The sequence below is a fragment of the Montipora capricornis genome, chromosome 9 (genome assembly GCF_036669925.1).
Source record: "Montipora capricornis isolate CH-2021 chromosome 9, ASM3666992v2, whole genome shotgun sequence".
NCBI classification, from domain to species: Eukaryota; Metazoa; Cnidaria; class Anthozoa; order Scleractinia; family Acroporidae; genus Montipora; species Montipora capricornis.
Genome location: NC_090891.1, coordinates 14,577,275 through 14,591,886, shown reverse-complemented (window position 1 = coordinate 14,591,886; position 14,612 = coordinate 14,577,275). Strand labels below are relative to the sequence as shown.

Below are 14,612 nucleotides of genomic sequence, written 5' to 3'. Positions count from 1 at the left end.
GGGTAAAAAATAAATCCATTACTCTGTTTTTCTTGATCTTTAAAACAAACCTGAAATAGACTTTTAGAATTAAATAATAATGAACCAGTGACTTTTGTAATCTCGAAACTAAATGCATGATAGGGTTGGGTTGCATGATAGGTTTGGGAGAGCATCTGAAATCAACTGGCATGTCACAAACATTATAGAAACGTTTGTCAAGAATGTCTGCAGCAAATGATATGGGTTATCATTAACATCAATATACATGTATCAATAATATGGTTCTACTTTCCTGACTATTACCATACACTACCTAAACTATAACTTGCAATACAATTTTCAAAGGAAAGATATGTCTGGGATGATCTGACATACAGCAATACTTAGGGTGTGTTCCTTTGCGATGATCCAAAAAAGGATCACTGATCCAAGATCACTTGAATCACGGTGCATCAAAGGAACCGATAAATCCACTCTGGGAAAGAAATTTTGATGCACCATGATCCAAAAGGTCTTGGATTAATGATCTTTTTCGGATCATCTCAAAGAAATGCACCCTTAAACTTCACAATTTATGCAAATAAAGTCTGTGTGTATTAAAATTATCACTTGTCTGTCATCGCAAATGGAAACAAATTTGTTTCTGAAGTTTATGATGAATTACAGAGTACCACTCTAAACTATGAGTGCATTTGCACATGGTACAATACCTCGTCTTTGCCGACAGTGTTTACCGCGAAATCACCTAGGCTGGACGAGAACTGTAACCGAGGCAAAGACAAAAGCAACTGAATGCCACAGCCGATTTAATTGCGTTGTTGTGCCACAAGGAAACAATGGTTGCAAAGCATTGTTATCACACCAAGCTCCCCAACATAAAGAATGAATATGCAAATGTTTTTCACAGCACCAACACAACAAAACGCACATCTCACTTCACCGTGACAGAGAATACCTTTGCTTACTTACTTAGGCCCATCGCTCCAGGTGGAGCATAGGCCATCAACATCCCCTCGCCAGTGAACTCGAACTTGGGCTTTTCATTCGGCTTCTTTCTAGTTGTATCCTATCAGCTTCAGTTCCGCATCAGTCCCGTGGCTAACTGTTTCCGGGGCGTCCCCTGTCCCACTTCCTCTTTCCTTGGGGATTCCACCTCAGAGCTTGCCAGGTGATGTTGTTTGGTGCTTTCCACAAAGTGTGACCAATCCAGCCCCATTTCCTCCTCAAGATCTGTTCGCTTAGCAGTTGTTGTTCCCCACACTGCCAAAGCTCCTCATTGCGAATTTTCTCAGTCCAGTGGTCCTGCTTTGCATCTGTTCATGGTTATGTGAAAGAAAGGGCCAGATCATCGAACAAGTCTAAGTCCACCAGTTGTGACCAAATGGTCCACTGAATTCCATTCATTGCTCCCTTGGTGGTGGTCCTCAATATCCAGTCCATAACAAGAAGAAACATGAAAGGTGATAGCAGGCATCCTTGTCGAACACCAGTCATGACATTGAAGCAATCTGAAGGCTGGCCCCTGTGCACCACTCTGCATGTCATTCCCTCATAAGATTGCTGAATGATTGTAATAATCTTTTCGGGGATACCATAGTGCTTCAGAAGTTTCCACAGTGTGTCTGTCCACACGGTCAAAGGCCTTTTCATAGTCAATAAAGTTGATGTAGAGAGATGAGTCCCATTCCAACGATTGCTCCACAATAATGCGAAGTGTGGCAATTTGAAAGCTCTCCTTGATTTTGAGTTGATAGAATGAGGTAGCATTATCAATAATTTTGAGGCAAGAAACATCACAATTATCGTGACAATTTTTAGAAAAACTAAGATGCTTGAAAATATGATAATTTTTATCCCGGAAAAGGTGCTCATTTACACGTGTGTAGAAATGCCTGTTGGTTTCACCAATGTAGCGAGCACCACAGCCCGCACAAGTAAATTTGTATACAACAAGTGATTTGAGAAAATCCGGATTGAAATCCTTCGCACTAAAAATGTTGCACAAGAGAGAAAATTACTTTAACATTTAAATCCTTGCAATACTTGTTGATAATAGATGAAATTTTCTTTCTGGTATAAGATGAATAGAAACCGATGTAAGGTAGTTTGTAAAAATAGCAGTTGGATACATCATGTTTAGGGGCTTCTTTTGTAGTAACATTTCTAAGATAACCTTGAACGGACTTGTCAATTAGCCAACTGGGAAACATACATGTATTACGTTTCAAAATAGTAGTTAGAGTATTGATATCGTTTTGAAAACCCTGAGTAGTGTTGTTAATTTTATACGCCCTGTCGATGAGAGTTTTAAGTAACCCTAATTTGTACTGAAAGGGAGTAAAAGTGAAATAATTAATTTTGTAAGTAGACCAGTGTAAGTCTTTTTTTGAAAAACAGAAGTGATACAAGAACATTCATTGTTACTTGATCTCTGCTTGGATAATGATACATCTAAAAAAGGCAATTTGCCATCTGTTTGTTTCCATTGTAAACTTAATGTTGGGATGGCATTTGTTAAGGTATTGAAAAAACATATCTGCATCATGAGAATTTTGAAAACAACAAATACATGTACACGTAATGTCATCTACGCATCTGCGATAATATAATACTTGGGAACCGGTGTATTTTTCCAACCAAAGACTTTCATAATGACCCATGAAGAAATTGGCTAATACAGGGGCTAAAGGTGAACCCATTGCCACTCCATCTATTTGATCGTAAAGCAACCATTGAATAAAAATGAGTGTGGCTAGTAGCAAAATGGAAGAGTTGTTTAAGATGAACTTTACTTAGTTTTAGGTCAGGATTCATGTTACCATCAATTATGGCGTTGACAGCTAAATCAATCGTCTCAGATAAAGGGATATTTGTAAAAAGGCTAGTGACATCATAGGAAACTAGAAACTTATCGCTGAAATCAAACTGTTGAATCTCTTGGACAAAAGAGAACGTATCTGTTGTACAAAACTCTGAAGATATGTGAGGTTTGAGCAAAGAACAAAGATACTTAGCTAAGTTGTAATTGTAAGTGCCTACAGATGACACAATGGGTCTGAAAGGAGGTGTGATAGTTTTGGGATCTTTGACTTTATGCAATTTAGGTAGACCATACTTATAACCTAGCTGGTTGGGAACCAGTAGGATAAATTTCACGATAGATGTTACAATCTAAGAAGCCGTTTTTCTTAAGTTTACGTAAAAACTGCTGTAACTGACCTTCCCTGCATAGAGTGAGATCAGATTCCAATTTTTTAAATTTACAATTGTCACTCAACTCAAGAACTACGACTCCGTTCCCCTTATCTGGTCTCAGGATGATGATGTCCTTGTTATGTTTCAGTCTTTTCAGTATTTTATGTTTCTTTAAGTCATTCATTGAAGGCTTAAAAGAGTTGACATAACGGGTGGCTAGATGCTGTATCTCATTCCGGACTTCATTGGCTTTGGTCTTATCCGAAAGATGCCTCTTGAGGTCATCATGGAGAAGTTCAAATGTCGTGAATACTTGACTCTTGCTTACATGCAGAGGTTTTATGGCAAATGTAAGACCAAATTTCAAAATATCAAGTTCTTCGTCACACAGCTTATAAGACGAGATATTGACAACTGTGTCATTGTGAGTGAAAGGAACAAAAGTGTTTTTAGTGAGGGCTTTTAACTTCTTGTCATGCGTCTTGATGAACTGAGAGACCTTGCGTTCGACCTTTCTTTTTGTGACTTTCTTGAGGATGAGTAAGTCAATGCTACTCAGAACTCCTTCGAGCTTTTGCCATTGTCTGTCCAAATCCTTGTCAAGGTTCCTTTTCTCTTTAGCTCTCTTCTGGATAGAGGTTCTTAAAAGCCGTTTTCGAATATTCACTGCATCAAAATTGCTTACTTTGGGCAAGTCAAAGGTGATGAATTTCGGGTACACACCAAATGCTTGGCAGTTTTTGAGAAACCGAACATCAAGTTAACCTTTTCTCGACTGAGTCGTTAGCTTTTCAAGCTTTCGAAGATTAGAAATAACCAACGATCCATTGTACTTTCGTGCTAGGTCGTGAATAACTTTTCCAAGTGCTAGGTGAATAACTTTTCCATCTTAGTTTTTCTAAAAATTGTCACAATGATTGTGATGTTTCTTGCTTCAAAATTATTGATAATGGTACTTCTTTCTATCCACTCAAAATCAAGGAGAGCTTCCATATTGAGCAGTTGAAACCCGAACTCAACAAATAAGTTGATCATGTCAGTTTAGCATTACACTTTTAAACTTTTACCGTTATGTCAGTTGTGTTCTCTATAATATTGTTGGTTCGTTTAAATTTTACCTACTTGTAACGAACATTTAATCCAGAAAGAATCATTGTATTGATAGTTATATACATATATACAAATTATCTCGTAAAAATTTTAATGTTACACTCACTATGGCTGAAGATGATGTTTGAAACATCGAAACATGTTCGGAAAATTCAAAAGTGTGGTTGTATTTTTTAAAATATTAGTAACACTTGTGCTATCCAGCTTTCCCCTTCCAACCAATGCTGTGAAGATATCTGGCACATGTTATCACTTCGAAAATATACCATTTGTTAAAGCAATCCAGCTTGTTTTTGCCGACTCATCCCTCGAAACGATGTCCACCATTTTTCCTTTCCATTCCTCCCACAGCCAGGGAAAACCCCCCATTACCCATTATTAAACGTTTGCAACATGGCATCCACGTGTGGAAAACGACAGAAAGGTCTTTCGGAATTTGCTTTTGAACCAAAGCGCCAGAAAAGCAGTGGTGAGTGAAAATCAATGAAATAGCATAACCTACATGTACTTTCTTTTTGCTGTGTATTAAATTAATTTGGCAGCCACTGGCATGCGACAGCGATCAATATGAACATAAAGTTAAGACTTGAACTCGCTATAGCCCATGCAGTGTCTTCTGAATCCTGAGTGTTGAGCACTTGTATTTTCCCTGTTGTAGTTAAAGCTTAGTACTATTTCAAAGTAGTTCCTAGTATTAAATTTGTTGAAGAAAAGTAGCATAGAAAAAGAAAACTAGACCCTCCGTGAGGGTACACTGGGTTGCTTGTGGTACATGCACCGTTCCAGACAATTTTTTTCAAGTTGAGGGGTCATTAAGACCATTTAAGGGGTCACCCAGAAGTCATACCAGCAGAGGCCCTTTGGCTCACAGGTCCTCACACGTTCGTACGACGAAACAGATCCTTTTCTGAGGTTAAAAACCTGGCTGCCGGCCTATTACTTAATCATTTGTCAGAAAGAAGACACTCCTGTCCTCTTTAGAAAAAATAAAGACACATTGCTTACGTGTGGTAGTGACGTAACACAGCGATTTATTCCATATCAAATGTCAACTGAGCTGTGTGTTGCCTTCCTGGAGATTCAAGTTGTCCTTGCATAATATGTAGTTCTAACAGTGCACGATATTGTTTTGGTATTGTCTATCATAATTAATGGTTGCTATTGTCAGGCAAATGTACAGTACTGTGCAAAAGTAATGAGAACTTTGACGAATTTCGATGAAATTTGACGAAGTTGTGCAATATTTCGAAGGAGGCGAGTTTTCGGCGAAATTTCGATGAAAGGTCAAAGCAACTATAGTTCCGATATTATTGCAATTTCGTGCAGATGCGCGAAATTTCGCATGGCATTTCGTTCGAAATTTCGTCTGGGGAAGCGAGATTTCGGCAACATTTCGTGCCGGGGAGTGAAATTTCGTGTGACATTTCATTTGGCGGAGCAAAATTGCGTGCAACATTTCATTTGGCGGGGCAAAATTAGTCGCTAAGGTTTTGGACTTCACAGTTTCATGACATGATTTTTCTATCGGCATTTGGCAAACTGTATGCACTTAGGCTAGTTTCGGTACGGCTCACTTTTGTCACTTTTGCTGTTACCAATAATTTTTTTACAAGCAAGCAAAACACACTTATCTTTAAAAGCAAATCATAAATTTATTCCGAGACACGGTCACAGGAAAGTGTTCTAAATTGCTGTTTGGTTTAAATTTGTGATAAACATGCAGAATCGTCTAAATTTTAAAGTATTTCAGACAGTTGTTCTATTTAAGGACGGTGCCTACTAATTAAAGATATTTTTGCCCCGGTGTGTGATTATGCAGGAAATGTAGATCTTAACAACAGTTGTTGAAATCCAAAAAGAAAACTGGGGGTAACCACGCATTTTTCAAAGATAATTCATGAATAATATTTGTAAAAAGCTTTAAAATACAAAGCAATGTATGGCGTTCTTTCTCAAATTGAAACCTAATTATCTCTCAAAAATGCATGGTTACCCCCAATTTTCTTTTTGAATACCAAGAGTACTTACTAAGATCTACTTTTTCCGGATAGTTTTAAGCCGCGCAAAAATATCCCTGTATTAGTAAGCATCGGCAATAGGAAATCCGAGTATCTGGAGATGCGCAGAACATATGCGCAATAACAATAGTAGGCACCGTTCTTAAGTGGATCTTTTAAATAAATTAAACTCACCAGCTTCGCATTTGTATTTCGGAAACCTTGATCTTGTGAGGACGGTTAAACCTAACCCAAAATGTGCATAACCAAACAATCCATATGCCAGAAAAAAAGCATGTACATAATTCCCGCCAAAGCGTTTTTATGCAGTGTAGTTGAGCATCAGCAATGTCGAATCACAAGTTTCCTTCACATGAAATGCCAGTGATAACAACAAACCACACAACTTCCGATAGCCAATGCAAACTTATTTCCGGCTGTCAGCAACTAAAGGGTGAGGACTACAAAGACTGAAGACTGTTTTAGTTCTACGGTACACAATTTTTTGCTACTACAAATAGCCTTCATTAATTTATTAAAATTCGAGCAAACCGATAGAACGGAGAACAAAACTTACCACTTTGCCTTTGAAGGGGTGATATTTTGACTTGTTTATAATTCTGCACTTAGCACAAAAGCAAGGTTTTTCGTTGGTTACAGTTGCTAAGGCCTCTTCGATTGCTCGCTTGATCGAAGCAGACGTCAAGGATGCTCGACTTGCTTATTATGATCTTGCAATTAAAGACATGTACCACTCGGCTGAAGATTTGATTTCAAATTAGCATATGTTTTTCTAATTATAATAACAATTGGAACTGGTACTTATTCATGCACATAAAAACTACTTTCATGTGAGATTATTATTCTTTCATGAGCAATCATGCCAAAAGTGACGACTTATACTCGAAAGCAAATTCAATTTCTTCTTGGACAAGGTCTTCATCCTGTAGCGATATTCAAGGAATTGAAGACTAAAAGGTTATCAGCAAGTTATCCAAGTGTTGCTAGAATTGTTGGAAAGATGATGCTTACTGGATCTACAGAGAATCTTGCGAGATCAGGACGGCCAAGGAAGTTGAATGAAGCAGCAAAGGCCTTTATCGAGTCACAGATTCTTTTCATCTGAGGACAGAGAGAGCCTGGGTTTGATGCGTGGTTTTTTACAGATGGACGAAGGTTTTTATTAATCTTTTACAGTGCATTTGGAGGATTTAGCAAAAGAAGGGCATTTCAACAAGTTTTGAATGTGCCAAGGAATTACGCAAAACTACTCTTGGTTCCTTTGCCCAGGCCAGGGCATTAATTAAGCTTGTCACGAACATACACATGGGAATTTGGGTCACCAGGATCAGTGGCTGATTGGATACGGTATGTTATTTTTATTATTGCGTGTAATATTTATGTTTTCGCGGGAAATGAAAATTAATTGACAAAGTAACAAAGATCTACAGTAGCAACTCAATGTAGGACCGAGTTCTTCAGTATATTTTCTCTTGTATTGGAACGCTTTGTCCAAAAATCACTCCCAGTGTAGCAGTTTTGCGGAATTTCACCGCTGTTTCGTTCCAGTGAGCACGAATTTTCACTGATATTCGCGTCCTCCATTTTTGCGAAATTTCGCTGATATTTCGTTCCCTTCGACCGACTTTTCGAAGCCCTGAGCGAAATTTCGTTCTATCTTATGAAATTTCGCCGACTTCCATGAAATTGCGCATGTCCAATGTGCAAAATTTCCAGCGAATCTTCCATGAATTTTCGACAAATTTCGATGAGAACAAAGCACAAATTTCGTCAAAATTCGCTCTCGTTTCTTTTGCACAGTACTGTACGTCGATCCCTCAACTTCACGACAGGAAGTTAAATTTCTCTTTACTGAGGATTTCCTGAATGACCCAGAGGCAGATGGTGCTACAGCAGATGTGCTCCTAAAAGTTCTGACAAAACAACTCGATGGCAGTAAACTTCAGCTACAGAACATGATGAGTATATCAACTGATGGGGCTTCTGTCATGACAGGAAAGAGGAATGGGTTAGCCGCAAAGCTCAGATCTCTAAACAACAAGATGCTTTCATTCCACTGCGTTTGCCATACATGTAGGCTGGCACTGTAGTGCATTGATGCAAATGATGAAGCAAGTTATATTTCGGTGGTGGAAACCATTCTCCGACAATTGTGGAAATTCTTCGAAAATTCACCGAAGAAGAGCTCAAAGTACTTGAAGATTCAACTGGCACACAAATCTATCACACAAATCACAGGTTCAGCGAAGGAGAAGGTGCTAAGAAAAGTGCGAAAATCATGCAGAACCAGATGGTTATCCCTAGATCGCTCAGTTGAGGGAATCTATCTTGACTTTGTGCCCCTCATGCAGACACTACAGCATTTTTCTGAGGCAGATGCCGTTGCTGCAGGCTTGTTATCAAAGATGAGAACCCCCAAATTTATTGGAGCCATTTATGTTCTAAATCAAGTTCTCCTTGTTCTTACTACCCTTAGCAAGACTTTCCAGAAGGGAACTATCAATTTTGCACGAATTACACCTGCCATAAAGGCAACTCAGAGTGCTTTAGATAGAATTGTGGAAGCCCAAACTGTGATTACAGATGCAAGCAGACCTTGCAAAAGATGGTAGGCTCTTCCTGTGTGGTGGAAATCCAACTCCTTACCAGTACAGGGAAGTAACTTGCTCATCAAGTATGTCCAGTCCCTAAAGCAGAACATCGACAACAGGTTCCAAGCGGCATTGCCTGTCGTTTCAAGCTTCTCTGTTTTCGATCCATTGGTTGTGCCACCCTCAGAGGATGCTAGCTTTAGAGGTTAGGGATCAAGTGAAGTTGAAATTCTGGGAGCTCATTACTATGCAGCACAAACTGATAAGGAGAAGCTTCAGGCTGAGTGGAACAACTTCAAATTTGAGCTGGTAGAGTGGAAGTCTAAAGATGAGTTAGAGGCAGCAACGATAACGACAACTCCCACTGAATGGGTGCTGCACCGCCTCGTTACTATGAAGGAAACATACTCCCAAGTCTATCCCATGCTCTACAGAATTGCTGAAGTGTGCACAACAATGCCAGTTTCAAATGATTGGCCGCAGGGAGGAGTGCTCAAGCACATTTAAAAGGGTGAGGACAAGACTACGAAGCCGAATGAAAAATGACCTTCTTGAAGCGTTAATGCATGTGTCCATCAACAGACCTGCTGTTTCCTCCAAGGAAGAAAGCCAGATCATTGACAGAGCAGTCAAACGATGGACTCAGGTCCCACAAAGGAAGTTACCGAAAGTGCAAAGTTCCACTCCTATGCATGTTACAGATGTAACAACTTCTGATGCACAGGTAAACTAAAAATTCCTTAACTTGCAAGAAGTTTTTCTTACTAGCATAGAAGAAATGACTTGCTACAACTGGCATCAAGCTACATGTACATGTACATTGTAACTGTCGAAGGTTTTTACTTGGAACTGAATTCATTTGTTAATTAATGGGCATTTTTCTTTTTTTTTTTTTCTACGGGTACAAACTGGTGACCAGGAAGATGTTGTAGTCTGTCAGCAATTCTGATGATGAGGCAGAGGATACCACTTCAATCAGCAAAGAACCAACAGCAAAGGCTGCAGTATCAGAAGATGTTCTTAAAAGTCTTGCCGTAATTTATGCCAAGATGATGACTCCAATGTTGACAGTGACTCCAACGATGCATCTGACTATGACTAATGAGAGGCATATTCTTCCAGATAAAACAGGAATTTAAGAGTGTTGTTGATTCAGGAAGAATCTTCTGAAATGTAAAATAACTGGAGGGCTGGGGGCATAACCGTTCTATAGACAGTCGCATGAGATACATTTTCTTTGACAATTAGGTATTTAGGAATAAGACTCTCAGACTGGAATGCTGTTGGAATATAGTAACTTGATTTGAAAATTAAAAAAGAAATGATCATATGAAATAACTAATTAAACTGAATAATTTAAGTTTGTTTATTGGCATTAGCAAATTATTGATCTAGATTGATTAGAACATTATTTTTATGAAAAGAGTACTATTACTACATGTATAACTGATTTAATAAATAAAATTGATGACTTAGACTATAACAATACTTCATTGGCTCATGAAAAAGGGTGGCATGAGACATGTCAAAAGACAGTTTGAATCACTGAAAACCCAGGAGCTCCTGGGGACTTTGCACCCTGCACCCTCACCGGGGGCCTCCATGGCCCCCACACCCCCGGCGAGAGGAGCAGGTAACAAAGTTACCTGCTATTTTTTTGTTTTTTACCTCCTGTGCACATACGTAGCAAGAACCCTGCATGAAGAAAAAATTGATACTAATAATCATTATTTTAACAAAACACTCGTAGACATGGGTAAAGTGTGCTTACCTCTTTTTCACATTTTTCGTCCCCACCAAGTGTCCAAGGCAGTCCTAAGGTCAATCCTTGATATGTGCCATTAACACATTTCTGTTGTTCTGATGCCATTGCCTCATTAAGTTCTTTAACTGGATACAAACATATAGCCGAGGTTTGAGCAGTGCCCTCAGAAAATGTCACTATGAGCACATCGTCAGATGCTTGAAGTCTGGAGGACTTAGAATACAAATCACCACGTTTTGTTAGATACCCTGACTTTGCTCTGTTATATTTCTTTCCACTTAAATGGCATTCCACTGGCAGCTCGATATATGTCTTATAATGAATATCTTGCTGGCAAATACGAATGATGAATGTTTTCAAAACGTCTTGTCCAAGGTTAAATGATTCAGTTGTTTCTTGCACTGTCACAAAGTAGTTGAAGTCACCAGATGAGAATCCATAGATAAATTTTACCAGGTAATGAAGATTACCGTTTTTAAACACTAGAGAACTTGATCCTTCAATATTATTGATTTCAGAGACTTTGAAGATATCATTACCATCAATGTTCCGAGTGGAAACAGAGTGTCCTTCTAATAATCTCAATTTTTGACCATCGTATCTTTGATCCCATGATGTTCCAACATACAGAGCACGCTTCTGCTTAGCTGGCTCATCCCATGGAGTTATTAACACTACGGCAGGCTGAGGAGCATTTGAGACAACAAACTCCTTGCTCCTTGATTCATCTAATAATGTATCAACATTTCTCATCTGGCATACACCATGCTTGACGCTTCCACATGTCAAGAGCAAACGTTTTGTGCTGTTATGATAATGTAATAGTAATGCCTTGTTATTGTTAGTCACATTACGGCCTTCACAGTCACCCTCACCTGGACAATCAATATAATCTAACATTGGTCCAGTTGGGAGTCTTTTGATTTCCTCTAGATGTGGTGATAATTTCAGCAGAATATTGTCCCCTCCAATAAAAATGTCATTAGTGATGTTGTCAATATCCATATTTACAAGGTCACCACCAAGTTTTAATTCAGGATACTGGCAATATATTGTACAGGGCAATGATGAAAAAAATACAACAACAATATTCCATACACACATTGTAGTGGTGTCCATGATTTACGAAATTGCCTATAAAAAAAAATGAAAATAGCAGTTAACAAGTACTAACATCCAGAAAAATTGGCCTTCGTTTCTACTATAAATTAGTACAGGAGCCATACATGTACATGTACATGTTCATGTACACGTACCTGTATGTGTACCATAATCACTGTACAAGAAATAAAACAGTCTTGCCATTTTGTACCTTAAAATTACAGAAAGAGAGTAACTTTGCTTATTTGTAATGCATTTGCATTACAAGTGAAACATCCACAACTGATCCCTGTCTTCTTAATCTCAGCTTAACCAAATAAGAGAGATGATGTCATCAGTCACGCAATGAAGCCAAACTCATCTCTTCCTTATTGCATGAACATGCCTACATATACATCAACTGATATATCTGTTAATTAAATTTTAAAAGGCTGCCCAGATATTAATGGATATCAAATTTAACTAAGCTACAGACCTGGGACCAACAAGATACATAGATGTATAACATCTCTTGCAGTTCAAATAAGAGGGTAACTTAAACACGAAGACGCACTATAAAAGGGGTCGCTGCATGCACCGCTTTCGTTCAAGTTCATTCAAGCACAACTGATTAATTATCCACGATGATGATCAACTAAGAGCAACACAGCTTCTAGCGCAGGAAAAAAGGACTGGGGATTAAAACAAGAACAACGGGTAACATTTTATGACATATTACAGACAAACTGCCATAAGGGGCTTTTTATAGCACAAATTATCACAGAGCTCGGTTGCACCATTTGCATGTGCCCAAGGCACCATGCCTTTTATAGTGTGTCTTTATGTTTAAACTTGCATGATAACTCACAATCCTATCGTGATTACAAAGTTTCTTCCTATTTCAGAAGAGATTTCACTGAGTATATTCCCATCATTTCTTAATCTCTGTTTGTGTACTTTCATTCTCTTCAGGCTTACATTCATCACCTAGCTTTGTGGACTGAATTTACTGACATTAATATTCTTAACTTTATTTCAAAATAGCCAATCAAGGAAAGGTTTTAGTTACTGTTTCTTTAGGAAACATTTTCTCTACGGCTGCTAACAATAATGTACAATGAACCTTTCAATACAAAACCTTATTCTGAAAACAATAATTTGTTGAGAAAAGGGTCATGAAAATAATTACAGGTAACTAAAATTATTTTTAAATACACCAGATGTATCAAAGATACACACCGTATAAAAGTCTACCAGTCCAATCTAGCAAAGCAACACAAGATTTTGCTTTAACTCTTTTCCTATAACCATGCATTGGAGGTCACCCAATTAATCTTGAAAACAGACAAAATGCTGACAACAATGTGACAGCCCACCTATAAAAGTTTTGTGTGAACAAAATACACTGTACTAAGAATCAACAAAGCTACAGACCAACACACCTTTTCCACCAAATGAGATTCCAAATTTTGCCTTAATTTTGCAAGACCCTTTCACTTTCAGTTTCAGCTTCAGCTTTCAAAATATATTTGTTAACAACTTACATTTTCTACATTTTTGCCTGCAGTTTATGATAAATTATCTTTTACAATGGCCAGCTTACTACTGCAATGTTAAAACAATAATTATCATACAGATGTTATTTTGTCTTAGGATTTGGCATTCAATATTTTGGCTACACTAGGAGGCCAAATCATACTGTATTGTCAAGTTCACATAAGTAAAAATGTTTCCGTTGTTCATGTATTTACAAGAAATCGCGCCCATGAATCCTCACATATTAACGCTCAATCAATCACTCAGGCGGGCATTCAGTACGAATGAACTAAGGTTTTAACGGATGACCATTTACTGCTCCAAATTTATTTGGTCCATATCAGATAATCTCAAAATAGTTAGCTAATTTTTAAAGCCTTGTGCATAGTAACATACTCTCCGGTACACACAGAAGACTTAAGGTTAACAAAAAAATCTGTAAGCAAAGCAGGAGTTAAAGATTGTTCACTTGTCAAAAATCTCAGCATCTTCAGCACAAGATCGAAAATGCTGAATATGCGGATAGATTATTGAAGTAAAGATGTATGGCGTGAGTTTTAGTCAAGGGCAATTTACCGGCAAAAAATGGGCTTTCTCCACGAGAAGAATAAATTATTTAACGAGGAGATTAAGATAAATACTGTAGATATCCTAGATTCTTACCAACAAACGCCACAGAGCTACAATAGTAGTACTTCAAAGATGGAGTGACAGACTGGGCGAAGCCTCTGAAGGCTAAAAATACTTCATGTAAACTCATTTGAGTAGTCCCAGAGGAAGTGCGTCAAGCATCCACCCATTGCAGAACAAGTGACGTCCCAATGGGTTTTCCTAAAATGTTGAATCCGGAATCCGGATCCAATATAAGTACATGAACCAAAGTTGCTTGGCTTAAACTAATTTGCGAAACGAAATGATACAGAAACAATCCTAAACATTCATTAAAGCTAATCTTAGGCCTAATTAGGCCTACACAAACCGTTTCTAGCATTAGGCCTAAGAACTTTTGTTTAGGTCTAAGGTTATCTTAAATGAATGTTTAGGGTTTTTTCTGTATTTCGCTTCGTTTCGCAAATTAATGTAAGCCTTTGGTTGAAGTTCCGGATTTTTTTTTCCGGATTCCGAATTCCAGATTCCTGATTCTAGATTTTAGGCAAACCCCGTCCTAAACATCCTTTGGGAATTCAGCTTTCTTTTAAGACCAAAACCGGATATCATTTGTGGGCTTAGTTATCAGAAGATGGATATGTTGTGGTTTAATTTTGCTCTCGGTTGAATTTTTTTTTAAACCAGCTCATTTTTTTCTGACCAGTTTGTTTTTTTCAAACCAGGAAT

At 38.1% G+C, this 14,612-nt stretch overlaps 1 protein-coding gene across 1 annotated transcript in view; it reads right to left on the bottom strand.

The window, feature by feature from the left end:
* LOC138017323 (plexin A3-like) overlaps window positions 1-13,999 on the bottom strand; it is a 198,683-nt gene extending 184,684 nt beyond the window's left edge. Inside the window, exons 1-2 of the mRNA XM_068864443.1 lie at window positions 13,941-13,999; window positions 10,668-11,795 (exon numbers count right to left, since the gene is read on the bottom strand). Coding sequence (XP_068720544.1) covers window positions 10,668-11,780 — 1,113 coding nt within the window. The 5' untranslated portion in view covers window positions 11,781-11,795; window positions 13,941-13,999. The remainder of the gene's footprint in view (window positions 1-10,667; window positions 11,796-13,940) is intronic.
* Window positions 14,000-14,612: the final 613 nt, after the last annotated feature.